Raw genomic sequence first — 27,849 nt, forward strand, 5'->3', positions numbered from 1 at the left:
TGGCTCCACGTCTAGTCGATGGGGTCTAAGACCCATTGGGCAAAATCGGCTAACGTGTTCGGTCCCCGAAAGATTTTTTCACGTCCTCCAGGAATCTTGCTGCAGTGAGGCCAATGACTGAAGATAGGTTCTTGAATGCACTTCTCACACGCTCGATGAGCCACGCAGAAATTAGGAATGTGAATACCGGTCTCTTGCATGCATTCGAAATCTAAAAAGATGAAATTGCCTTTCTTCTTGTGACCGTCCTCTTTCTCTGGTGGGGGTTGATATTTTTGCACGTAGCATTGGTGTTCCAAGTCCACGATGTGGTGACAAATGTGACATTTTTTCTTTCCTCGACATACGTGTGCCTTGGCAGTATTGGTACATATGCCTTGTCCACACGTAGGGCACAATCTCAGGAGTTGACAAGCACATTTCTGCTGTGAACCTTGCGTCTTCAGATGTTGTTGGTAACAGGTAGGGCTGACAAACGTGCGCAGACAAGTTGAACAAGGCACTGGTCCTTCGCTCAGACAGGGTGGAGAGGCCAAACATCCTGGGCATTTCGATCCGCAATATTTGTGTTGCTCTCGATTATTATAACCACGGTCACATTTCTCACAATAATAAACATATTCCAGGAATCCGGTGATGATGGTAATGGTATCGAAATGGTCATCGTGATAATAAACATGAATGTATTTTCCATCCTTAAAATCTTGGCCTCGAAACAACAGAGGCCCACGCATTTCTTGAGGGTGCACTTTCAAGGTGTAGCGAGGAGCTAGGACATCTTGCAATTTTTGCATCTCAGAAATGCCACAGGGTGTGTCTTTGGACAGTCCGGCTTGTTGTAACAGGAGTTCTGCTTCGTTTCGTTGTTTGGCTCGATCGGATTGTTGAATAGTTCTCCAGGTTCTTTTCCGTGTTGTTCTTTTTGGCATAGGTTTGTCCCACCACGATGGCGCGGGCTAAACACATCTGGTCTTGAGGGTTGTTAATTCGGACGAGACATGTTTTGGTGTTGCGAAGGTCGTCCACCAATAACATCTTTTTGCGTCCAGTCCCTTGAGGAGGAGAGACGTGGGTCATGTCCAGTGTGGCTTTACCATCGGTGATGTCAAACTGGTCATTAGATTGTTGTACGTGTTGAATCTTGTCCATGACTTTGGAAGCGGTCAATTCTGCAGGGGTGCTAAACTCGATCCAAACAGGGGATTTCAAACCGTCGTGTTGTATGGAAAGTCTCAAGCGATCGTCTTCTTTGGGTTGACATTGTCGCTTGAGTGTGGTGAGCAAAGAATCCCACACCCCAGTGATAAACACTTCTGCTTTCTCTAACGGCACTTCAGCCTTGAAATCTTTAAACTTCACCGTGTATTTGTAAGCCGTGGTTCTAAATTTTCTAGAGGAGCGCTTTTCCGTCTCTCGAATGGAATAGTATTTTTCATGGTTGACTAAGGGTGGCAAACTTGGTTTAGAGGGTTCGGATTCTGGTTCACTCATGTCCTCTTGAAAATCACTGGCATGAATTTGTGCCAAGATTTCAGCCCTGGTTCGAGGCGATAGATCACGTTTCTGCCTCTTATTTTCTTCTTTCTTCTCGAATGAATAGGATCGTTTCATCTTGAGTGCAAAACGTCAGAGGACTCAAGTTTAAACACCATAGACTAATTTATAGTCATGGCAGACCAGCGTATATAAAAGGGTGTGTGTCTTGTCCTTTCACTATTCATTTCACTCTCAAGCTGAGCACAACGATGGAAGAGACTAGCCAAATCGAACGTTTCGTCAGAGCTTTGCGAGGGGTCATTAGAAAATTCTCTTCAGACCAGCCCACGGACTACTCTCCTTCCTTTCGAGATAAAAGTCAAGATACTTGCTATATCTGTCAGAAGAAAGGGCATTGGTCTTCAGAGTGTCCAGACCGTCAAAAAAGAAATAAAAAGGGCTAAAAAAGACAAAAGTCAAGATACCTGTTATTATTGTCATGAAAAAGGACATTGGTCTCCAGATTGCCCAAAAAAGTAACAAGAGGAGTTAGAAGAAAAGAGGAATTCTTCAGAAGAAGAGAGGGATTCTTCAGAGGAAGAGAGGGATTCTTCAGAGGAAGAAGAGGAAGAAAGAAGACAATTCTATTTACAAGAGGCAAAGAAACAGGAGAAGAAAAGAAGATGGGAAGAAAATGAGGAGAAAGAAGAGGAAAAGACGGTGAAGAAATTCAAAAAACAGAGAGACTAAACAAGGAGAAAGAAGAAGTCAATGAACTTTTTTAAAGTGTTCTGTTGCGAATTGTGAATTGGATTGTAATTATGGATAAAATAATAAATTAATTATATAATGTAAGTGTCTCTGAGTTCTGATTTTAAAATAAGAACGTACACTCACGCACTCATACACAGATACGTACTATAGGGGTAAAATGGGTTGGTTTTTTTATTGAGTTATTGGCAATTGAAAGTGTATCTCTTTTCGAGAGACGTGGGTGGCCCTGAAAAGGGCCTTTTTTTGGTGTAGGGGTGAGTTTAAGCAATCAACTTTAACTGCCTTAAGCCTTTGCCACGGCCGAGGCCTACTTCTGGACTGCGTAATGTTGATGATGATGATTGGGTTGAAATCACTAAGGGTGGTACGGTAGGTTTAGTCACAGGGTTAACGTGTTTAGCTCGGGAAAGTCGTATTCTCTTCGGTCGTAATAAAGAAGTCTGATACATTTGTTTCAGACTTCTTAACTCCGCTAAAATGTCCAACAGTACCGTGACCGTTTGATTTTCACCCTCTTGTTTCTTTGCTGCTACTTCTTCTTGCTGTTGTTGCTCTTGTTTTTTTCTTACCTCTTCTTCTTGCTGCTGTAGGAGAAAAGCTTGTTCCGCTTCCTTTTTTCGTTGTATAAATTTCTCCAATTCTTCTTTCTGTCTCTGTCTAAAATTCTCCACTTGCGGTAATGAAGAAGGTAACGAAGGTTCCGGAACAAATTCTTGCGAGGTAAGAAAATCCACAAAATCCCAATTCACCTCTTCTGAAAGTAAATCCGGGTTCCCTTGGGCAGTCTCCCCTGCTGGTGCACCCCAATGGATCGTTTTCTGAGTTTCCGTCATGTTGAATCACTGTCGCATAGATTGACTGTACAAAAGCGCTAGCGAATCTATATAGACCACGTGACGTCACAGACTGCTCTCTTCAGATTGGATGCGGGCTAACTGAATTTTGTAACGCGTGTTCGGATTGGTGAATGAACTCAATCCCTTTCAATCCTTCCTCTACCTATAAATAAGCGCAGTTCACTGCATTGATTCACCTGTTCTCGTCGCTTCAAGATGTGGACCACAGTTGAATCATCCACCCTTGTGTCTTCCATGATGTTTAGGACGGACATGCTCATGTATGTCCGGTCCAAGTGGACCGTTGTCGACAAGTCAGACACCAGTCTGTGGATACGAAGAGTGTACGTAGAAAGACAAGGTTGCCTCAAGAGGACACTGATTTATGGCCCTCGAGTAAGACGCAGCTTGAGGACAAGAAGATGCCGCAGATGCCCTTTATGTTAATGGATACATTAACATAAACCCAAAGGCCCTTTTTCAGGGCCACCCATATTTCTCGAAAAGAGAATGACTTTCAATTGCCTACCCCATTTTTTTTTTTAAAAATTTTTTTATTTTTTTTAAAAAAAATCCCATGTTCAATTCGCCTTGTCCCTAGATAAACGACACTTTATTCCCCCATGTTCAATTCCCCTTGCCGCTAGATTGACCCACGATTTTTTCTCCATGTTAAATTCCCCTTGACGCTAGATTGACCCGGGGGGGGGGGGGTCTGTAATGCTAATTCCCATTGACGCTAGGGTGACCCTAGTCACTACTGGCATAATTACTGGTAGGATACTTTAGTTGTCTCTTATACACTGAACGTTTGTCTGGAGAACTAACCGATCCAATATGATTGACTTATACGAATATAACATCCAGGACAAACTGACTTCAAGTTCAATAATAAACGTGAGTGGGATGTTGTCCATTGTGACCATTGTGATACTGTACTCTGCGACATCAGCAATGCAGCACGACAATACGTCTCCTCTGCTATTGAAAGCGATGCCGTTCGTAGGCATGCCGCTCTCTTTGCGAGAGTGATGCAGAACGACATTCTGCTTTGCTGGCAAAAATGATGTTGCGGGTCTCATCTATGCACTTGCAACCCAATATATGTGCCAATAGTCGATTGAGATGTAAAGATCAACGAAGAATACATGTTTTCTTTGGTTTTACCTGACAATGAAAGTTGATTCCAGAAACTTCAATGAAAAATTGACTAAATATCTGTAGGGACCTATTCCCAAATCTTTAGCCACGTTTGTCTACTCCTGAGAAGGAGATAAATGTCTAAATAAAAAAACTCGCAGAAATAAGGTTGTACCGGATATACAGTATCAAAACATTAAAGTATTGCTTAGAGCTTCTCTCGTAGGCCCTAATATTTATTTTCAAAGCATATTTAATGGGATCTAATCGTGACAGTTGCTCTACAAGCTGAATACAGATTTAGACATTCATGGTTTAGCTGGGTAAGCCAGAGTGAGAGAGACAGACAATGAGATAACATTTTTTTTTTAAAGTAGGTCATCTTATTTCGTCGGATACAGATCTTTAAATCTGTGCTATACGTATTTATGATGCTGAATTAATATTATAATATGCCAAGTTGGATATGGCAACATTATATTGTTAAAATAAAACAGATCGCATTTAAAGGAGGCGGAATTCCCCAAAATAATTGTAAAGACCTTCAGTTTATTTTCGAAGAGTTATTGTAGATAATTTGACCAAACAATAAGAAGAATCTAATACACTTAGTTTGTCAATGTCCCTTACATACTATAGAAGTTAGCAACGAAGAAAGAAAAGAGATCGTGAGTATTGCGATCAGTGCATAATGTTATCTTAAGTCTTACAAATTACTGTCATTTGTTTTATTCGTTTTTTATACTTTTGATATAATGATGACCTAGCTGACAGTTTATTGCTTTCATCACTTGGTTTCCATGTTGTTTTTTTTCGAGATAGTGATGACCATGTTGGCGTTGTTACAAGTCTATGCTCTTAAAAATAAGTAACATAAAAAAGTGAAAAACAACAATCTTTGTAAAATTCAACAATTTATTTCCCTAGAAAACAAAATTAAAATGACAAAGAAGAACTTACCAGTATTGCAAATTAAATCCCATAATAATCCTAAAATTACAGACACGAGTCTTAATAGTTTTAAGTCATGAATAAAATTTAGTAAAAAGTCCAAATTAACTCCAAAGCTGAAGGTGTTGATGTGTCTGTTTTAGCTTTTATAATGCTAATGTGTCAACAGTCTTTTGTTGAATCACAGTAATATAATTCCAGGTTTCAATTCGCTATAAATTCCATTGAATGTCTCTGTCCATAAATGTTATCAGAACTCTTTTGTATTTCTAGGCAAACTAACCACTTGAATTCAATAATTTGAAGAATTTGATTCCAGCCCGAAATGAAATACTTGACACAACATATAATACGACTTGACTGTGCTAGAACGTAAAGTACGAATGAATTATCCCTTCAGTTACAAGATTATACAGTCTTCTACTGGACCTCATGTCACAATTAGCATTTTCTAAATGAACAAACTATCACCTAATGGAAAATAACCTTCTATAAAGAAGCTGTGGTTTACAAAACAAAAATGTTAGTTATTATTAGAAACCTACCAGATAAATTCCAAAAATCTTGACCGAGACTACAAAATACATATTTGTTTTAATTAATAATGATCCTGATATTAAACCCATACACATAGATAATATTTTAGCTATGTAGTAGTTGTTTACAGAATAAAAATAAAATTAAAAAAATCAATTCAGGTCAAGCAGAAATGAACTAAATTTTGGACAAGGACAATTCCAACATGCAAGGTTACATTACAATAACACGTTATGGAAGAAAACAAATTTTAAAAAAAAGACTAACAACAACGCAAATTAAATATACATAACACAGTATATAACTGTCATCACTTTTTTTCCCTTTCCTTATTTATTTTTGTTATATTGATGGCCATATTGACAGTATATATATAAACATTATCAGTTTCAGCTTCTTAAATTTGAACATGGTCACTTTTCATTTCATGACCTGTCACAAATTTCTAACATTGTAATCTCTATGTTAATGAGTTCTTCGTTCAAGTGATTAGCCACTTCTGCACTCACAAGCGACTGACATCAACCTCGCCACCAAACATTGTTGAGTCAAACGGAATTACTCGTAAACGATGCAATAGAAACTGATAATTAAACGAATATATGATTTTAAGGTACGGAACGTTTCAAATTAAGTTTAAACTGAAATATCCATATTTAACAGTTAATCACGAAACCAAACAATAATTTTCAACCTTTGGCTTTCGGGTTTTGTGTACTCGTGTGCACACTAGTAATGTGTCTATGTCTGTGTGTAGAGATGAACTGTAAACTGGAGGACAAAACTCAACAGAAACAATACTCTTTTGGAACGTTCTAGTCATTGTTAAATTATTTTGTACCATATTAGATTGTCAAGCTAGATCAATTTATATTTAGTCCCTCATTGTATGTATCCACTCCTTACATCTAAGACACACTCTAGTACCCGCCCTATAACTTCAGATCAACATTTGCAATCCAAAATAAAGTTTCTGATCAAAAGTTCAAACAGTTGAATCGCACAGTCATTTGTACAGTTAAGTGTACAACTCTGTATCCGTGCAAAGCATTATATGCTTTACAAACAACTCTACATTCATAACTTTCAGCAGTTTTGTTTCAGACGTTTGCTGAGACAGACTTTTGTATTTGCTTTGGAGCTTTACGACACAGCAACAAATTATTTAGTGCCGATGTAATTGGAGTGAAGTGCCATGCCTAAAGTCACACCGCGGTAGATGACACGGGTGACCGAACTGCTAAAGAGTGTAGTGTGTGTGATTAGGATTTTTAAGGTAGCTTTAAAAAATTTTAAGTCATATCGCTACGATGGCAGTTTATAGTGATGTCTATCACTGGGGCATCATGCCGCAGACATGTAGCATGATGTCCCACCTAGTCACAGTATCCTGACACCAGTCCGATCAGTCCTAACACTATCCTCTTAATGCTGAGCGCCTAGCGAGGCAACTGTTAGTACCATTTTTGTAAGTCTTTAGTATGACTCGGCCGGGGCTCGAACCCACTACCTCCCGCTTCCGAGGCGGACGCTCTAACCATTATCGTTTAAAATCTGATGACACAAGTCTCCTTCCCAATAAACAGAACATTTTACAAAGTCATTTTTTCAACACAGAATGTCCCATGCGTGTGAAATCACTGTAATGGTGCAAAATTTTTGTAGATGTTTTGTTGCAGCAAATTTTGAAGCCTTCAGCCGGACGCATAACCACTAAGATTGATGTATTGGCTAGGATCGCAATAAAATGCCCCTGAAAGGTAGGATATGCATTGTTTGGCGGTATGAATGGATTTTAATTAGGATCTGCTAACATAACGTCCAGCATATACGTTAACATAGTGTCAAGTATAGGAAATGACAATGTTGAGACAAGCCAGAGACAGATTTTGGGAAATCCTGGACCATTTTTAATAGGTTGTCAAATTATATTTTCCAGAATAGTTATTAATAAAGGCGTACTAGAGAGAATTATTCTAGCTTCGATTGGCGTGTTAAATATTTGGCAGTTAGAGAAGATTAATCTTGATTAGCTAAGCCAAACCAGGGGGGTGAGTTTCCCTGATGCAATTCAATGTTTAAAGTAGTTTCATTTGCGAAATACACAAGTCCAAGTTTTCCTGCCGAACGGAAAGTCTGGGAGAATCTAAGGGAATTAGCAAGTAATTTCTCTCATTAAATAAATCGTCCAAAGGAAGTGGGTCTGGAAGAATTTGAGAAATCCAGAATCAGAGGCTGCATACAAACAGCGAGTCTGGAAATGGCGCAAAAGTATTATCTACAATTGCATACAATATGTTCATTGATGTAAGTTTGTAATTATTTACTGAATATATTCCTTTCAGATTCATGCTCCAATTTTCCTCAAGTTCAGACATTAATTATGCATCCACTGGTCTTGAATGTTATATGATTTATGTGTTGTTAGAATCTCATACAATATTTAATTAGTATATACTTCATAAATAGTTCCGGTAGTTTAATATAATTGCTATGGGTCTATACTCAGCGCTATTGATCAGAGTGAAGTAAAACTGTTCACCGCTTCCTTATATGGTTATAAGAACTATTGTTGTCTATGTCGAAATAAAAATAGCGACGAAAGCTGACAGCGTCCACAATTTTGACATTTTCGATGGGTTGCTCGAGGAGTCCAGAACAGTCAGATTTAAATAGTCATCTGTTTGAATAAGAGATAAAGTTGGAGGCAAGAGATCAACAAATAAATCTAGGAGACATGGAAAATGTCATATAAAATAAAAGAAGCACAATACCATGAAGTGGTGATGCAGCGAGATGTAAAAAAAAAATCAGCTATGATTATGGAATGTGAACAGAGAGCATAGGACAATAGAAAACATCCACCCAGATCTATTGAATAACCATCTTAGCGAACTTTTGGGTTTCTATACAAAGATGTGACAGCTAGATATAGCTCTCTTCCAAACTGAAATTTAAAACAAAATATGTAATGTAGCCACCACCAAAACTAAATAAAGAAACCATGAACTTAAAATTGCAAGAAAAATACAAACTGAGAGAGAAAGAGCACGTCATTCTAGCCTTTGATACAATGTATCAGTCATCAGGTGCATGAGCGTATTCTGTTTCAAGTAAACGGTGCACTTTATTCACTCAGAATAACATCGTTTTATACCGTACTTAGAAGCTCATGAAACAGTGACTTAAAAATGAATATCGATCGTAACTTTACAGTTTTTCTAAAGACCGATGGGACACAATACCCTGGGGACGTTGATAAACGTTGCTGATGAAAATGCGGGACTTCAGACAAGAATCGCGAAATCACCAGTTACCACATCTTAAAAGCCGGAGTACCACCAAAACCAATCATGTAGATCATAGGAAAAAAAAAACCGTATCAGCAATAATTTTTCGTATCAATATTGCGTTGTTTTTCTTAGGTTACATAACACTGCATTCTCTTTAACGAACTAAGTTTTATTAACTGCTTAAGGGCGCGTTCATAGTAGTAGAATATTGTATATTAATTCGCTGTGCTCAGGTTTCATTCATAAATTGAAGAACACGTGTAATTTATTGTTTCAATTGTATTATTCTATTTATATAACAGAACGGTTCATACGTTTTTTTAAATATGTAATGAAAATGTTATTGACCGAGTATTGAAAAATATTGTGCTCTCGTGCATGTGGCGTAGAAAGCACGGGCATCCTTTGCAACGCGCACTCGGGACCAATATTTCTCAATACTAAGTCGATAAAATATACATATGAATGTGTTTGGATTTAGTGATTTGTATGTAACTGAAATCATGTATTGTAGTGTGTATGATTGATTTTATGATGTCTATGTCAATGAATTGCTAGCTAGCATGTAATGTTAAGACAAGAAGTTAAGTCCATTAATTGACTTGTGTAATTAAGTTGTCCACTGATATCATTCAGCTAGTAATTTAGATCCCACAGTAGGATGTAATAGTTATAAAAGAGGTCAATTTAAGTCATGGTTCCAGTTTGGAATGAGGCCAGCAGGTAAGAAAATGACACTAATCTCGTATAAAAATAAGTTGTGTTTATCAGATTACAAGCCGACTACATTAGCTTATTTTTGTTTACTTAAGATAAGATGGTATCTGACATAACAGGAGAATATTGTTCGACACCAGAGAAGAAAAACCTGACAAATATTTAGGTTACATATACTTATTTCATGGGGAAAAATAGTTCCATACCTGTGATACCAATGGTGCAGACTGTGCCCAAGTGACAGTCGATGACCCAAACAAGTTGGAGAGAAAGAGAGAGAGAGAAAATAAATATGCCAATGGTGACCTGTCACCAACGGTGATTTGGAAAGGACCAGAATCAACCTGGTTATTCTGACATGCTGGAAATTTGAGTTTGATCAGTCACTCGATTCTACCAAGAAATTTGTTTTACTGCAATAACAGAATGGCTAATTGCATTTTGCATAAATTTTGTTGCTCTGTTCCTAAGAGAAAGTGAATCATTCTTATGTTTAATTTCATTTTCTTCAGGTAACTGATTAAATCGTTATATTTTACATACAGGGGCTTGTGTTGTTATATTCTATATCTTTGCTCAGATCTGTTATTCCATCTTTTATTTCATAATTTACCTTATTGTTTGTTCAATATAGGCAATAACACCATGGTCAATTATCTCCTAGATAACCATAACCAAAGTACCATGACAGGTTGGGGGAGCATATATCACCCCCGTATCCTTTAAGTCACATCATTTGATACAGTATTGGTTAGAGTGCAGAAGATGATCTATTTTTACCCTAAAATTTCATTTTTATAACTAAACATTACATTATTGCAATATTCATGTGAAATGAGGATTAATGGATGCAGAGATTCCCATATTTACTGCAATGTACTTGTGACAGGATATTTGTACTTTCTGATTTGGAACAGTAGACTAAATAAGACATACAAAAATTTCATTTAGAGTTGTTGTGAGTGGATGATGTTCTGTCAGCTGGGAGACCTGTTTATGTCTACATTCGTCTGTGAACAAAGGTGATTTTATTTACTTTTACCACTTATTATTTAAACCCTGCTTGTATAAAGGGTTGTCTCCATGTTACAGGTATACAACTCGCCCCTACCCACACACCTGATACCAACTGAATAATACCCTTACTTTTACTTGTTGTTCTGTACTTGGGGTTTTACACCATTTTTCATTGGATTATATGCTATACATAGCATAAGGAGCCCCAGAGGGGGTAAATTCACCAGTCATAAAGGCATAATCTTTTTTCCCAAAATTCCCTTTGGGCAGTCGATTTGAAAATTGCCACCAAAATATTCAAAGTACTGGTAAAAAGAAAAAATTCCATAACATGGAGTAAAGAAAATTTTCCCACTATTGCAGTCAATCAGTAAAGAGGATACTGTGCAAGAATTTCATGGGCTTATCCGGATCAATCAGAACCACATAAATTTGTTTAGTACGAAAATTTTGAACTGCACACACTATATGTGAAGTGTACAGACAATGTGATAATTGCTTTTATTAGATACTCATCTTTTTCTGTTAACTTTACATTGTAAGAATAATGCAGTATTTTTCCATACTGCACAGCTTCATACTGCCTGACACATCTAAAAATAGTATTGTGAGTAACTACCTTTTATTGTAAACAAATAGTGTACACCTATGTAGCAGATGCTACAGCTTTTGATTTATTAGATTTGTCTATGGATGAATTAAACAAGCTGTTTGGCCCATTGAAAATAGAAATGATAAAGTTGATGATGTCAACGAGCTTACCAAGTCACAAAATAATCTTTCAACCAAGCAAACAATTGAAGATTATATCCACTATGTCCACAACAAACATGAGTCACATTGAACTGAAAACACCATTGTGATCATTTAAACAGTTATTCTGGAGAAATGTTTATAACTCTTTGCAAATTGAATGGTTCTAAGTTAGGCTATGACCCATGCTCTCAAGGGTCTATAAAAATAGCACAGAAAGGCATATTAAGGCCAAAGCTATCTTGTCTCCCTCAGAATCATCCCATCTTAGAAGTCAGTCCAGAAGCAAAACTGAAAAACAAAATGCAACTGAAAAAAGTAGGTTTTGATTAAAAAGCAAGAGACCCAGAGCCAAGAAGCTAAAACAATGAAAAACTCTTATTTCCGCTGTCACAATAAGCTATCTCACCACAGCTGATTTGCAATTTCCCACATTTTAATTTTTTAAGATAATGCTTGGATTTATAATAGCAATACAAGTCATATAGGTCATGTAAATAGCAGTAAACCCTCCAACAAGGAGCATGCAAGTGACAGGGCAAAAATATTTGTCATCTTTAACTGGTAATAATAGTGGCAATAAATATACTTACCTTTCTACATCTTGAATTTCCTCAAAATCTATTTTCTTAGTTATCTCTGCTAAACACAATTACATGGCTTCCAAAAACTGATTCACATTGAAACACTGTGCTGTAATTTCAACTAAATATTTAACTCCATGTCTTTTTGAACAGTTCAATTAAAAGAATCCATATTTTTTCCAAATTATGATTCCAAACAATCAAAAACTGAACTGAAACACAAGTGTAGCTGCATCAAGGCCAGTTTATCCAGTCACATGTACATTGTATGGAATTGATCCAGCTACTGAATCTAATCCATCACAACACTAAAAGCAGAATCGAGATGGATCAACAGAAAAACAAAATCCTTCAATTCCAGGCCAAATGGAAAAGTAGTTTCTATGAGCATTCACTCACGGTATGAATCTAAACTGCAAGTAGACCAAAACAAAATTTATTTTTAAATGTATGACTGAGCATGTGACCAAGTTCAAAGGTCACTAGGTGGTGCTATGTGCACATTAATACTTTTACAATTTATTATTGAACCAACAGTTGTGCATTTATTTTGGAATCCAGCATAAATTCAATTTTTTTGTTTGTAGTGTGTTGTTTGATTTAGCCTTAGGTAGAAAAACAAAATGCGTAATAAAAGGTTACTACATTTTTATAGGAAAATATGAACTCTTTTTCTGAGTAATACTGCATTCCTAACATCACGCAATATTGCTAACAAACTCAAAAGATCAAATATATCCCCTATTCACTCGGAAAAAGCAAGCATTTTTTGTTCTTTAATGTGTTTGCTAACAAAAACGTATAATGGATTATAGTTGGAGATTTCTGATGGTACCGTCAGCAGTTTAGCACTTATAGTCTGCTGTATTCTGTGTACTTTTTCTACAGGCAATATTGAAATATAATATTTTTTCCTAATTCAAGGTAAGAAATTACATACATGGAAAACATTTGAAAAACAAATTGAATTCAAAGCTGTACCAAGCAACTGATGGCATGTCTTATAAATTTATTTGGTCATAATTTTATTTATCAATCTCTACTTATTTTAATTTTATTTATCAATCTCTACTGAAAAAAGTTCTTGAGTAAAAATTAAAATTGATACATTTCTTGTAAAGAACACTAATTCATGGACTAGGATAAAATAAATATACATATTAGACACACATACACACACACACACAGACACACACCACATTGCCATTTGATGAATTTATGGTAATCCATAGCAAAGATACAGAAAAGTTTATGATAAAAATAACAAAGCTCAACAAAAAAGGCTTTCATCACAAGTACAATGACAGGGTTAAAATAATGACGAGAACATCAATAATGCTATAATACAGGATATGTAATCAGCTAAAGATGTGAACATAAGCCATGAATGCCACTGCAGAAAAGGTGCATGGTAAAAGTTCAGTCAAACAAGATCCATACCTGCTAAAGTTATGACACAAATAATTGAAAATGTATGTCATGTTAAATTTAAGCTGAAGAAGAAAAACTGGTTTCAATTTCCTGTGGATCACATCAATGGAAATGATATTCATTACAAATGAGATAACAGGACTTAACGTTACGGGCAACACCATCTATAGTTATGATATAAGCATGCAGATTAATAACTGCGGAAGAGGCGAAATGTGTGTGGCATATTCTTTCAAGTAGAATAATCTCCAGCTTTCGGTACAGTCATTTGTTACCTGATACCCAAATGTTGCTGTGTCTATTGTACCAAGTCGCCTATAAGTCTTAACTATTTGCATTGTGCTTCTATGCAATCTAAAATTATTGTGTCTGAGAATGCCAACACACATGGGTGCAAAAACTGAAATACTTCTTATAACCACAAGGGAGACCAAATGGATCATTCATTTAGAAAACCTGGAAGAAAGCGTAGCAAGAATAGGGTTCCAACCCTTACTGTAACAAAGAGTATGAATGGGATGATTTTTGATTTTGGAGATAGCTTGTCAATATCATGGCAAAGTTCGGTAAATGCTGTGAAGTCGATTCCAAGTTGATCCTTACGTGCATTGTATCGGATACATGTGGAGCTCAGTTCCCCACGGTCCACCGGAGGTGAAGCCAGGAACCAATGTAACAAGATGGCTACAAATATTGCTTCTGTGGCTATGATGATTAATGTTACCAACAAGTTACTTTGGTGTTCATATTTTCGACTTGACACCTGAGCCGAAACACCTTTATTTCCATTGAGATGTGGCATTGTACTGACAGGTTTTGATCTAGTTTTCATTGAACTGTAGCTCTCGTTGTCATGTTGAATTTTTAATTCTGGATCGAAGATCTGAAAAAATAAAACAGTAGTCAAAGCGTACCGGGCATATTTCCTGGGATTTATTCAGCAACTTAAGAGAAAATTCTGACAAAATCATGAAGGGAACCAATTGCCACCTGAAAATAAAAGACTGAGTGCAATTTCAGCAAGTGCATATAATGGGTGTATGCATGTAATTGTATGTCTTACAGATATGTGTGAAGATATACTGCTGTCAACAGTTATTTAGAACAAAGCTGAACAAACAGCCTGGACACTATCAAAGTAGGTGGCAAGATGATGTACATTTGCATTTGAATGAAAGTAATGGTTTCTTACTGCCTTCAAGAATCTGAGCACCGGCACATCAAGCTCAGGGAAGCACCTATCCATACGTTCACCGTGATCTACATCATCACAATAGTTTCTACAGATAAGAAAGCGATGCCTAGATCCCTCAAGTCCCAGGCAGGAGACGAATTCCCTTTCTCGTGTTTCCTCCTTTTCATCCACCTTATCGGCATGGGTGAGAACTCCATAGATGGGAATTGCTAATAATAAGAAATATACATCGAAGTATAACAAACTGCAATCACAAAAAGCCAAATGTTTTGAAGTATTACCCAATTCATTTAATTAACTACTGGAAGGGAAGTAACATCCCTACATTTCTTAAACAAACAGTACCATGGGACTCATTGACATGTCTGAAATTTGGTAACATACTTAACTCTGTTCACTTGTAAGAGTCGCTCAAATACATGGCATCATTATAACAGTTTGCATGGCCAGAGTGTAAAGCAGCATCTAGTCTGCAACTTCGAAACAAATCAGTATAAAACAGAAACTGCAAACCAAAACTTTTAGACTGCAGCACTTAGAGAATTTGCTGTTTACTGTACTTAAACACAGCATCTAGAAAGCAAGATGATTGTTGAACAAGAAACCTGTTGCCAGAACTAAAATTCATGAAGTGTCTCATGTATCATTATTTTATTCTCAATTCCACAATCTCAAAGCCCTGACAGCGCATCACTTGATATTTTAAACAAATAATGGAAACAAAGCTTGTTATATGGGTTTATTATTATTATCATTATTATTATTATTATTAACAACATGGAAACTGGGAACACATCTGAAAAATGGTAAAAGCTAGATTAATTCTTGGAAGAGGCAAGGAAGTCTTAAAAAGAGAATTAAAACAAGTGTACAGAAACATTTTATATCAAATTTTACTATACTTGGCTTTAAGTGTTTCTATGCACACACTTCTGATGAAAGATACTCAACCTCAAATGAAATACTACCCTGCTGTGGAAACAACAAAGACCGATTTCCCCATCCACAAATTTAAATATGAACAAATTGTCATTTTGGCAAAACATAAACACCAATTAAAGTAAATTAATTCTCATCAAATTATATACTTCTCCGCCCTCTGTCATTGCTTCGTCCTGTAGGTCGTGCAGCCTCAATAACACAGCTTATTAGATTTTTTGGGACAGGCTGGTCAGCTGCTCCTACAAAGACTACTCTGTCCACTTTTAATGTCTCCTGCTCGGTGCTGTACTTCTTACGAAGTCCTTCCACACCATACTTTTCACAGTATTCTTGTGCGCTAGTAAGGCTTTCACCTTCCTGCAGTGGAAAAGCATTCTCATGTAAATACAGAGCAAACACTAAAGACCTTGATAATATATCATTATATTAGAAACTCTCTTTTTCCACTTGTACGGTTTTATTTGTTTCACATTTATATGATTCCTCAGTAAGCATTTCAAACCTAATATTGGTACTTCAAAACAAGCAATACAAAATACTGCCCAAACACCTGATGCAAAGAATTATTCCTATCTCAAATTACTAAACACATATACCTAAACATATCCAGAGAATTACATATCTAAAGAAATCAGGGAGGGGCCGTTTTACAGAGCTAAATTCATTCTGTCACAAAGTCTTGTGAATGATGTAAATTATGACTTCTGTGCCAAGAAATTAGCACTTGGGTTGAGAAATATCTTCCCAATACTGATTCCCAATAATCATCAATAAACACTAAAATGTAGAAAACTAAACATGAGACACAAATAAATTTCCTTTAAATGGAAAGGAATACAGATTTCTGTCCATGTTTGATGGTCTAATGTGAATCTCTTTGACACTGTGTGATACTGCTTCTAAAGTAAGGAGTATTTTATTTTTTTTAAAAGTATTTATACCAGGTTGTCAAAACCAGTTTTAAACAGAGTATGGCATAAGTCTTACCAACTTGGATTGAAATGAAACTGTAGATGGGTTAATGCCGTTTACTGGACAATGGAAAATATTGATTTTATTTACACAAGTTGAAATATATATTGAATTGCATATAATCAGAATAACTTTAATTTTTCAATGGGGTTGAGACAAGATTCCATAAAAATGTCTTAATATCTTGGGTCTAACCCATCCTATTTTAATTCCTAAATTAAATTAATGCACAAAGAAGACAGGAAATGCATAATATCTTACATTTTAGCAAATGCAGAAGCAGAAAAATATCAAATCAAAGCTTTATAAACTGACATCTGTATTAAACTAAATATTGACTTATCAATAGATGTGCTTAAAATAATTAAATATTTATATTTGTTTCCATTTTATCAATAAATGATAATGCAGTGATCACAAGTAGTGAACTTTGACGATATATTCCCAACAATTGTTATCTATCTTCCAATGAAATTGTAACTGATAAACCTTTTTGGACAATCAGGCAAAATGTTAAATATTAGGTATCAACTTCAAAATGTATTAACAGCAACCATATAAAATATATATTCTAACAGCAAATACGAAATGTTGTTTTCAATGTTTTGATTATTTTCAAGATTTATGTTCTAGCAGCGGTAACAAATCCTTTGTGCCACCTTATGTACATTACCATATGTACAGTCGTCCCCCTCTTGAATGGCCCCCCTGATCAGAGGCCACCCACTTCTTACGGCCAGAATCACTTGGCACAGATGAGTTTGTGTTCAAAAGTACCCCTCAAGAATGGCCACCCCTCTAACATGACCAGTGGCCAGCATATTAGTATAAAAATGTAAATTGTTTCCCCTCACAAGCGGCCACTTTTTATTTCAAACCTGAACCAATAATTAATTCATATCGTAAGGTAAGTAATCAGATTATCTCTACCAACGATACCTGTCTCCCGAAGTCAGGTTTCCGTTACTGAAAGAAGTGTTGGCTAATGTACATGTAACACTAAGATTACTATTATATCATTTTTGATAAATAAAAGCTGACATTTACAGGAAATGGGCTCAACAATGTTGTGATAAGAGTTTTGGGCTTCACTGCAGTTTGTTAGGAATAATCAATAGAACAAACAACACAGACCCTGATCTGCAGCTGCATTATGCTATAACAGATCAGGGTCCTTGCTGTTTGTAGTTTGACTCAACTTGTAAGCGAGTATAGGTTATATTGTAAGGGAGGTAACTATTTATAAGTTGTTACAACTTGCAGTCTAATCATATAGCCACATTTGCATGTTAGCAATGTACTTTTTAAAAGGAAACACAGGCTGACGATTAGCATATATGCATGTTACTAACCAGGAACTCTAGTTTCATGGTCATAAACTTTAATATATGTGAAGGCATTACGTTTCAATATTGACCTTTCCTGAAAACACTTGCCACAGTATAATCGTTTCATGCTCGAGAAAATTCTGTCCAAGTGAAAGCCTTAAAAGAATATCCTACCTGCAATCGTCCATAGAACACAATTCTCAGCAGTTCTTGCCACTTCGCGTTGTCTTCATCCGGAAATCCTGCTAGGTCAATCAAAGTAGGAAGGGCAATATTTTTGTACTCCTCATCTTTTTCCTTGCAGCATTTGGAAAAACTGAATTAGAAAGTTTTTAGAACAATCAAAAGATACTGTAAACAGATGCATCATAGACAAAATAATATGGCGAGATAAGGATTTTGATAATAAAGGAATAAATGAGATTCATAAAATACTCTACCTAGACAAACATTAATACTGATAATGGTAGTTTGCTATGTATGGGTTGCCACCAAAATAGCTGAAGATGATTCAGCCAATTATTGTATGTCTTGCCCATTTGACATTAAATACTAGATGTGAAAGGTGAAAGCTTATATAGATGGCTATATGGGTTTTAATTATACTGACTGGGAAGGAAGAAAGGATGGAAGAACTGAGATCATTCCTGTCCCTTTGCCTTGCCTGTATTTTTTTCTGTCTGAATACTTACTTTTCACTAAAGACTGTCATCGGCCTGCCTTGAGAACCGTATTTACCAGCATATGCATACTCTCTCCATCGGTCATGGGACATAGCTGCAGCTATTGTATTGACAAATGATGTCTTTCCAACTCCGTAAGTACCAACAATAGCCACATTTAAGATTTTGCCTATTTTATCCACCTGGCCACATATATCTTTGATATCTTCTATATATTTGGCTTTCCTGTAAACATTAAAAGAGAGATAATGAAAGGGAATAATGTACTGTTTTATTAAAATCACGATTTTATATTTATACACTTTCTGTCACATGTCGTTAGATTAATTGTTGAGTACATTAAAGATGATGACTCATTTAATCAAGCACTGTCTCAATTAAGGTTTATCTGTCGCTGTTTTTCACGTTTTGCCACACGATCAAAAATAGTTTGCTCATACTGTTTGCCAGGCCTCATCATTGAAGCTATTCAATTATCAACATACAATATTCATTGTCTATAAAGGTAACTTTCTTACAAGATTGTCTCCAAAATGAAAACTCTAACAATTCAAGCACCTTTTCATCCGGCACTGCACAGTAAAGCTTTTAAATCTTGATTGTCAGCAGGTATGGGGCCAATTATATTGTAACTGATTACAGTGCGACCCTTTAATTGTAATCATTGATTTCAGAAGCTCTATAATTGTAATCATAATTGTCCTTCATTGTCATTATAACTGCAAGGTGAACTCATGTTTACAACAAAAAAAAATCACTAATTATATTCTTAATAATTGTAACATTAATACATTTCCATAAAGACTATTACAATAAAGAATGAGTAATTTTAAGTGGCCAATATACGAGCTAATTTTTTAAAAAATATACTGTCTTATAACAGGACCTCAACCCTACATTGTCCAAGCTTGCTTGCTTGCTCCTACCGACAAATTTCTGCCTCAATGGCTCCAGTTTAATGCATGTTCTCTATTGCAGGCAAAATCTTCACAGTTGATATGTAATCTGACAGATGCAAACTGAGAAAGCTTAATGTTTATTCGTTGTCACAAAGGTATCAACTAAAGTGTTGCAGTGAATGTGATGTAAACAGTGCAAAGTAGTGCTCATTGGGCATATTAATTTTCATGTAAGTAATAATCAAAAACCATTTGCATAGAGTTCAAATTTTTTGTTTTTCAGTTATGTAATGCATGATATCTGTCAAGAACAAAAAAGATAAACAAATAAAAAGCAATTGTAATAATAATTGTAATCATGATCATGGTTTCCAAACAACCTGTAATCATAATTGTACTTGTTATCAACCATATGTAATTGACCCGTGCCTGATTGCCAGTAAAACATAGGCAGGAGATGTGTATGGAGTGGGTGGGTGGTAATTCCCAAATGATCCCATATCACTTTAAGTGGACTCATCTTAATTAAACTCCAGAGCTACCCATTATGCAACTTCCAACCCATCTCCAATATTCTAGTTATGCCACATTGTGTATGCAGAATATTATATATGAACATGCCTGATTTCTGGCATCTTTAGCCTCTACGGTTTCACCTTCGGAGCCTGGTTACTTCTGAAAGATCAGATTTTGTTACTGGCTGGTTTTACAAGATCACCCTCCATTTCTTTATGATCTTGATGGGAAAATGTGTACCAGTTGTGCACTAAATGTTGCTTACTTAATGCTATACGTCTCCTTTTCATCCCTCTCACAAACGGAGAGCTCAGAGTCGGTGTCCGAATCTTCTAATATTGTAATGTCAGACTGTACATCCTCTGATGTCTCTCCTCCCTTGGGCGTCATCCTGATGTAGTGAAAACTGGCCAGATTTACCTGTGGCAAGGGACATAACTTGTTTAGTCTTACTGATTTCAAGAATATGTGTTATATATGCATCATGCTGCATTTATCAGTTATGTGATTAAGCAAGCGGATTAAAAAGACTTGGTGTCTCCAATTTAAAATGCTTGTTTGATTTTGCTTGACATACTGAACAAGAGAGAGAGAGAGAGAGAGGATGGCACCTTCGAATAAATGATATTATATAGAGAGAATGGTGTTGCAAGTATCAAATGTATATTTATTCGCTTTTGGCATGACCCACACGGCTGGATCTTTCTTGGCAAATATCAAAATGGGAAGTACAGATCAGAGAACAAATGCAAATACTAAGTGCAAAATAACAACACCCTGATTTCTTCAATAACTCGGAAAATTAAATCACCACATGTTCAAACTGTGCTTTCTTTGCTGAAACTTTAACAACAAATCTGTAAAAAAATTTTTACAGACGCTTGATTCAAGAGGAAACTAATGCTAGAGTCACCAACTAATTGTTGAGTGTACACTTTACTTTCCCAATGAATCAAGGGCCTGTAGTATTTTGGTATCATTTTGTTTTAGGTCGAGAATAGTGGCTACACCCTGCAATAACCGGAGAGTGGGGAGGGGACACCTCAAAGGCTTATTGATAATATAGGTAGAGGTCCGAGGAGGTCCAAACGTAAATCACAATATCAACAAGTGATCTAACACGGGGGGGGGGGACACCTCAAAGGTTTATTGGTAATATAGGTAGAGGTCCGAGGCGGTCCAAACGCAAATTACACTATCAACAAGTGATGTAACACCATGCCGTATCATATGCTAATGGTTCATGCCTAAGTGTACTAAGAGGATGGCAGGTAGCTACGATGTCGTAGCCTCAACTTGATTTGTTGTGGTCCACGAGGTACGAGTAAGGGTACTAATATTAGTACTAGATGGCAGGCTGAATTTTCAACAAGATTCTCCTACTGAATTAGAGTCAGTTTACTTACCTCTTTTAGGATCAATGAATACCGAAAATTCTTTATATATCACAGCTGCGCCGTACACATGTACCAAATAAACTAGTTTGTCTCACTCATTCCTGACAAAAATGAAACAGAAAGTACGATGTGCAAGTACATGTCAAGTACAACGTAAACTGAAACAAGGCAATTATATGCCTATATTTTGTCGCGTAGTTGAGTTGGCTGTTCTCTGGCACTCTGGCTAAATTATTTCAGATGACACGGTTATTCCGTGACTAAATGGCTAAATATACATCTACATGTATATGAATCGTTTCTCCATTGGTTGGTCTAAAACAGTCGTTCAAGGCTGTTTGCACGCTAGTAAGTGATGATACATCTCGAGGCTACCTGGAATTGAGAAAGAAAATAGACGTTTGCGTTATATGCCAGGCGACTGCGGTTCGCTCAGTCGGTCTCTCATGCACGTTAAACAAGAGATTGATTACACCAGCTAAGCTAGACAATCTCTCTCTCTCTCTCTCTCTCTCTCTCTCACACACACAAAGACAAATTTATTCCAACATTAACAAGTTAGACTGTGTGCACTTCTATTTTTTAATTTATATATGTCGTGACAGTTTGGATTATCTTTTCCATGAATTGAGGCATACAGGCCCTACCGAATAGCGTTTAAATACAGGGCCGGCCTGTAGTGTTAAATTTTGACCCTCGTTGAATTCTGACCCTCTGGGTCTGCTTTTAACGTTGAAAGCTGACCCAGGGTCAGTTCTTAACGTTGAATTTTGATTTTCACAGTCGTTGAAAACTGATCGCAGCGTTGAATTTTGATCAGATTTCCGGGTCATTTTTTTAACGGATATTGTTTTAAGTTATGCATACATGGGCTTATGAATCGTCAATAAGGAAATGCTTAGTATGTATAAAATCAACAAAAGCAATGTAATGCAGTACATGTAGTAATGAAATTATGAATATAGTTATCTTCTATATTTGAAATGAATATAATCTAGTTTTGTTTGTACTTCGCCTGCTGCGTTCCATCAAACAATCAATGACCCTCTACGAGCCTTAACCAAACAAAATCAACCATGGGAATGGAGTGAAAAACGATAAAGCGTTTGAAAAACTCAAACACAATTTAATAAAATAACGCAATAATAGCGTAATTCGATCCTAATAAGGAAACGCAATTACTTGTACATGCAGTTCCTGTCGGTCTAGGCACATTATTAACTAATAATGGAAAGATTATTGCCTACGCCTGTAGAACACTTTCAGATGTAGACCAACATTTAAAGAAAGACATCAGAGTAGTATAGTGGGACGATAGGACGATAATGGGAATTAGTATTACAAACCACCCTGGGACGATATGGCGATAAGAATTAAAGCGACAATGGGAATTAGCATTACAAACCACCCTGGGACGATATGGCGACAAGAGTTATAGCGACAATGGGAATTACCATTACAAGGTCCCGTGGGACGATACAGCGACAAGTACTTTGAAGTACAACCTGCGCCTGTATAGCGTCAAGGGAAAATTAACATTGGAATATATCATGGGCCTGCCTAGCGTCAAGGGGAAATAAACATGAGAATATATCGTGGATTATAAACACTGATACCACATTTAAAAAGTAATTTTTTTTGGAGGGTTAGTCATGAAAGTCATTTGGTTCTTCTGCTTTTTCTTCTTCTACTTTCTCCATTTCTTTATCCATCTCCTAAATTTTCCCAATATTCCTTTCTTTTTGTGTTCCGACTCAGGAATCCAGTCTGGATGACCTATCGCTCTACATTTCTCTTGGACATTCATCCAGTTTTTGTTCATTCTCTCAAATGCTTCTTTTTTCTTTCTGTTCTCTTGTTCTTTCCTATCTTTTGCCCATGTGTCTTTAACGTTCTTGACTTCTTCTTCCAAGACCCTTTTAATTTCTTCTGCGTTATGGACTTGGTCCCGTCCCCTTTTGACAAAAGCCCACTCTGTCAAATTGAAGATATTATCAAACAAAAAAAAAAAAAAAAAAAAAAAACACCTGACTTTGATAACAATTTCAAGAGACTGCTTCAATGTTCCGACTCTTACATATTCAGGCGAGATGAAACCTCTCAACTTCTTTACCTCTTCTTCTATCATCCTTTGAATGTTTTCCCTGGCTATTTTCAGATTGTTTGCAAAGTCCAAGCTGCCTGGGAACTTCCATTCTCTTTCAAGTCTTTCCACTACATACTCCGGATCTATCATCCAATACCAACTCTCCTTCAACTGGTTAAACAAGTCAGATACTGCTACCATCTTCTTTTCGCTTATTCCATAGAATGGCGCGAATGACGGGTCCTTTTTAAATTTATATCTAAAGCACGGACGTGAAGGAAAACATCCCCTACTTTTGTCCTCTCATATTATCTACTAATCACACAAAGGTAATGAAACAAAAAAACTAACCACATTATATACTATCCACACACGCAGAGATGCCAAATCAAACCCCAAAATCTACCATCCACACACGCCAAGAAGCAGAAGCAAACCCACCATTTACTATCCACACACGCAGAGATGCCAAATCAAACCCCAAAATTTACCATCCACACACGGGAGAAGCTAACAACATAACCACAATCTACTATCCACACACGCTGAGAAGCAGAAACATAACCATAATATACTGTCCACACACGCTGAGAAGCCAAATCAAACCCAAAATTTACCATTCACACACGTCAAGAAGCAGAAACAAACACACCATTTACTATCCACACACACAGAGATGCCAAATTAAACACAAAATCTACTATCCACACACGCGGAGAAGTTAAATCAAACGCAAACTATACTATCCACACACGGGGAGAAGCCAAATAAAACCCTAACTATACTATTCACACACACCGGGAAGCAAAAACAAAACCCAATGATACTATTAACACAAAAGGAAAGTTAAACAACCACACACTCTACTATCCACACAAAAGTACGTAAGCGCTTACAAACCACAATAATCTACTATCCACACACGAAGAAGCAGAAACATAACCATAATATACTATCCACACAAGCTGAGAAGCCAAAACATCACCACAATCTACTATCCACACACGCCGAAAAGCCAAAACATAACCACAATCTACTATCCACACACGAGAAGAAGGCAAATCAAACCCAACATTTACCATTCACACACGTCAAGAAGCAGAAACAAACCCAACATTTACTATCCACACACGCAGAGATGCCAAACCAAACCATACAATCTACCATCCACACACGCGAAGAAGCAGAAACAAACCCAACATTTACTACCCACACACGCAGAGATGCCAAATCAAACCCCAAAATCTAGCATCCACACACGGGAGAAGCTAAAAACATAACCACAATCTACTATCCACACACGGAGAAGCAGAAACATAACAATAATATACTATCCACGCACGCTGAGAAGCCAAAACATAACCACAATATACTATCCACACACGAGAAGTAGGCAAATCAAACCCAACATTTACCATTCACACACGTCAAGAAGCAGAAACAAACCCATCATTTGCTACCCACACACGCAGAGATGCCAAATCAAACGCCAAAATCTAGCATCCACACACGGGAGAAGCTAAAAACATAACCACAATCTACTATCCACACACGGAAAAGCAGAAACATAACCATAATATACTATCCATACACGTGAAGGTTTAAAAAACCATACTCTCTACTTTCTACACAAACGTACTTCAGCGCTTACAAAACCCAATAATCTATCATCCACACAAACGTACGTGAGCGCTTACAAACACATAAACACACACACACACAATTACACCAGGAAAGGAGGGAGTGTTTATATAAACACTGCTCCACATTCTCACATTGGCAAATTGAATAGTGTTTCTTTTCTAGAGTTTTTGGTTAGCCCTGAAAAGGGCTGTTTTTTAGAACTCCACATACACCTGTTAGTGATGGCACCTTCCAGGTCTTGCTCCACAAACACATCTTCTGCTCCAGTAATTATCCCAGTTGACTGTAGTAGATGGGAGTGCAGAGGCTTGATGATTAGCCTCAGCACCCCAATCTTCTGTCTCTGGGATAATATAAACTCCCCTCTCTCTTCTTCTATGTCGCAGTCTAGGATGTTGTGGCCTCCTTATTTCTTCTTCCCAGCTTTCAGTTGGGCGAACCACAGGTAACTGTACTACTGGCGGAAGAGTCTGTGGCTGTGGTTGAGATTATGCTCAGAGAGCCGATTCCAGTCTTGTCGGTTCATGCTAAATGTGATATTTTGTGATCAAAGGTCCAATAGACTATATATTTGGTTTCCGCTCCATATCACCCTTACATGCTGAGGGATTTTGAACAAATAACACATAATACTAGTTTAAATGTAGCAAAGACTTAAGAGATTTTGCATGCTTTTTGGAAACTTGATTGCTCCCAACTATTCAATTGTATTCGTCAGAATTTAAAAGATTAATGGAATGTTCGCTACCCAAGCACAATATAATTTAATTCCAAGTGAAGGAAGCCATTTTTGGAGATCTTTTAATACAGATAAATCGTGCTAAATTAGCGATATTTTACGGCCGCGGGTTTTACGTTTTTCTTGTAAAAAAATTAAGAAATGTATTTTTAAAATTTAAATATATATATTGTTTACATTTGGTCTAAACGTTAACCTTGTCAATTGATCTCTGCTTCTCTGTATTGTCGGCCGATAGTTGCATGATAACCGTTATAAACATTGGTGTATTTATAGGGAAATAAGTTATACCCATGTCTATTGATAACAGCTGAAATGATTCGCATTAAAATGCATGCTATTGTAAGCTTTTTAAATTCTTGTCTATCAAGAAAGGGTCATTGGTTCTATTCCCAATCGATATGATTTTTAAAAAAATATATATAATGCATAATACATGCCGATGCATATCTGAGATTTTTATTTGATGTAATATCATGACAAAACAGTTAGCATTATCGATTTTAAAAGTACCGGTGTGCAATTTTAAGATCGTATCAAAATGTCTTAAATGCACGTATATATAAACCGCAAGCGAAGGCGTGGTCACTTCAGAAACATACACGGCATATTAGGTCCAATTTGTTACATCGCCACGCCTTTTTTGTCGTTTCGCTTGAATAGTATTTTGTAATTTAAAATGCAGAATGTTTATGAAAATAAAATAATATGCATTTCCCAAAAATAATTTCAAAAATACATTATAAACTAGAAAACGTTAGAACAAATTGCATATCAATACTTCAAAATTCAATTTGAAATAAATTAATAAAATAGTGCCCTCACTGTGATTCGAACACTCATACACATGCTAAACATATATATATATATATATATATATATATATATATATATATATATATATATATATATATATATATATGGTTTTCTTAAATAATACGCTGAACCGCCTAGGCAATTGATCCATCACAAACTTTAAACTGAACGTTAATTCTTATATATATATATATATATATATATATATATATATATATATATATATATATATATATATATATATAACCTGCATTTTCATTTAATAAAATCCTAATTTTACCCGATTTACCTACAGTAACAAATAGACAAAGTCGTTCATTAGTATGCATCTTTAAACCGACTGTAGAAGGTTTATTCATTATTCACGGGTTCTTATTTACTGTTATAATTATCCTCAGGGACGTAGCTAGTATATGATTGATGATTAGGCATGTTGAACGGCGAAGCCTCGAACTGCTAGAGGAGTGGGGTGTGTGTGGGTACGGGGCAACATTGTTACAATCTAGAGGCTCTGAGATAGCATTTCGTGCATCTTGTTGAGACTTTCTGAACCTTGGTACTGTTTTAATACTGTAAAAATAAAAAGAAAACATCAAATTCTTATGAACAGACTGAATAAAATCGAGTTTGCTACTATCTTGTTCGTGTTTTTGCTTCTAATGAATCCTCTTTTCCGTATGTATTGTATTATATAAATATAGATTTCATATCGATATCGTGAGTGAAACTTAAACCATTGAAAAAATATCGTCAAAATTCTGTGTAGGCAGCTGCCTTGTAGGCAGCTGCTCTCCTGATCATCGCTAATATACTGTTCAGTTGTTTACCTGCCCTGTTGAACCTTGCGACTTTACCGAAGTGAAACATAGTCATTCATTTATAATTTTGTCTAATTTGTCCAAAGCAAAGTTCAGCTATTTTGAAAATGTTCCGCATTTTGGGACATTTAAAAAAAGTATAACGGAGAGAATTACGATAGTGACATTTAAAAAAACAAAAAAGTATAACGGAGAGAATTACGATAGTGACAGATTAACAACATTCTATTGCACACAATTGTTTCCTTAAAAGAAAAAAAAATTAAGAAAGACACAGCTCAGTGAGTAATAAGTTGATTTCACTT

General features: G+C 36.3%; 1 protein-coding gene across 2 annotated transcripts in view; it reads right to left on the reverse strand.

Moving 5' to 3' along the window:
- The window catches only part of LOC149794441 (uncharacterized), a 110,288-nt gene extending 88,565 nt beyond the window's left edge, over positions 1 to 21,723 (reverse strand). The window contains exons 1-7 of one of the 2 annotated variants that reach the window (XM_089968675.1): positions 21,451 to 21,723; positions 20,310 to 20,464; positions 18,639 to 18,854; positions 18,121 to 18,262; positions 15,793 to 16,003; positions 14,702 to 14,913; positions 13,055 to 14,392 (exon numbers count right to left, since the gene is read on the reverse strand). In XM_089968675.1, the coding sequence (XP_089824801.1) occupies positions 13,949 to 14,392; positions 14,702 to 14,913; positions 15,793 to 16,003; positions 18,121 to 18,262; positions 18,639 to 18,854; positions 20,310 to 20,434 (1,350 nt within the window). In that variant the 5' untranslated portion in view covers positions 20,435 to 20,464; positions 21,451 to 21,723 and the 3' untranslated portion in view covers positions 13,055 to 13,948. Of the gene's footprint in view, positions 1 to 13,054; positions 14,393 to 14,701; positions 14,914 to 15,792; positions 16,004 to 18,120; positions 18,263 to 18,638; positions 18,855 to 20,309; positions 20,465 to 21,450 lie in introns of those variants that run through there. The other variant, XM_089968674.1, reaches the window with a different exon arrangement.
- Positions 21,724 to 27,849: the final 6,126 nt, after the last annotated feature.

The sequence above is a fragment of the Sinohyriopsis cumingii genome, chromosome 8 (assembly GCF_028554795.1).
Source record: "Sinohyriopsis cumingii isolate HCF-2022 chromosome 8, ASM2855479v2, whole genome shotgun sequence".
Lineage (NCBI taxonomy): Eukaryota > Metazoa > Mollusca > Bivalvia > Unionida > Unionidae > Sinohyriopsis > Sinohyriopsis cumingii.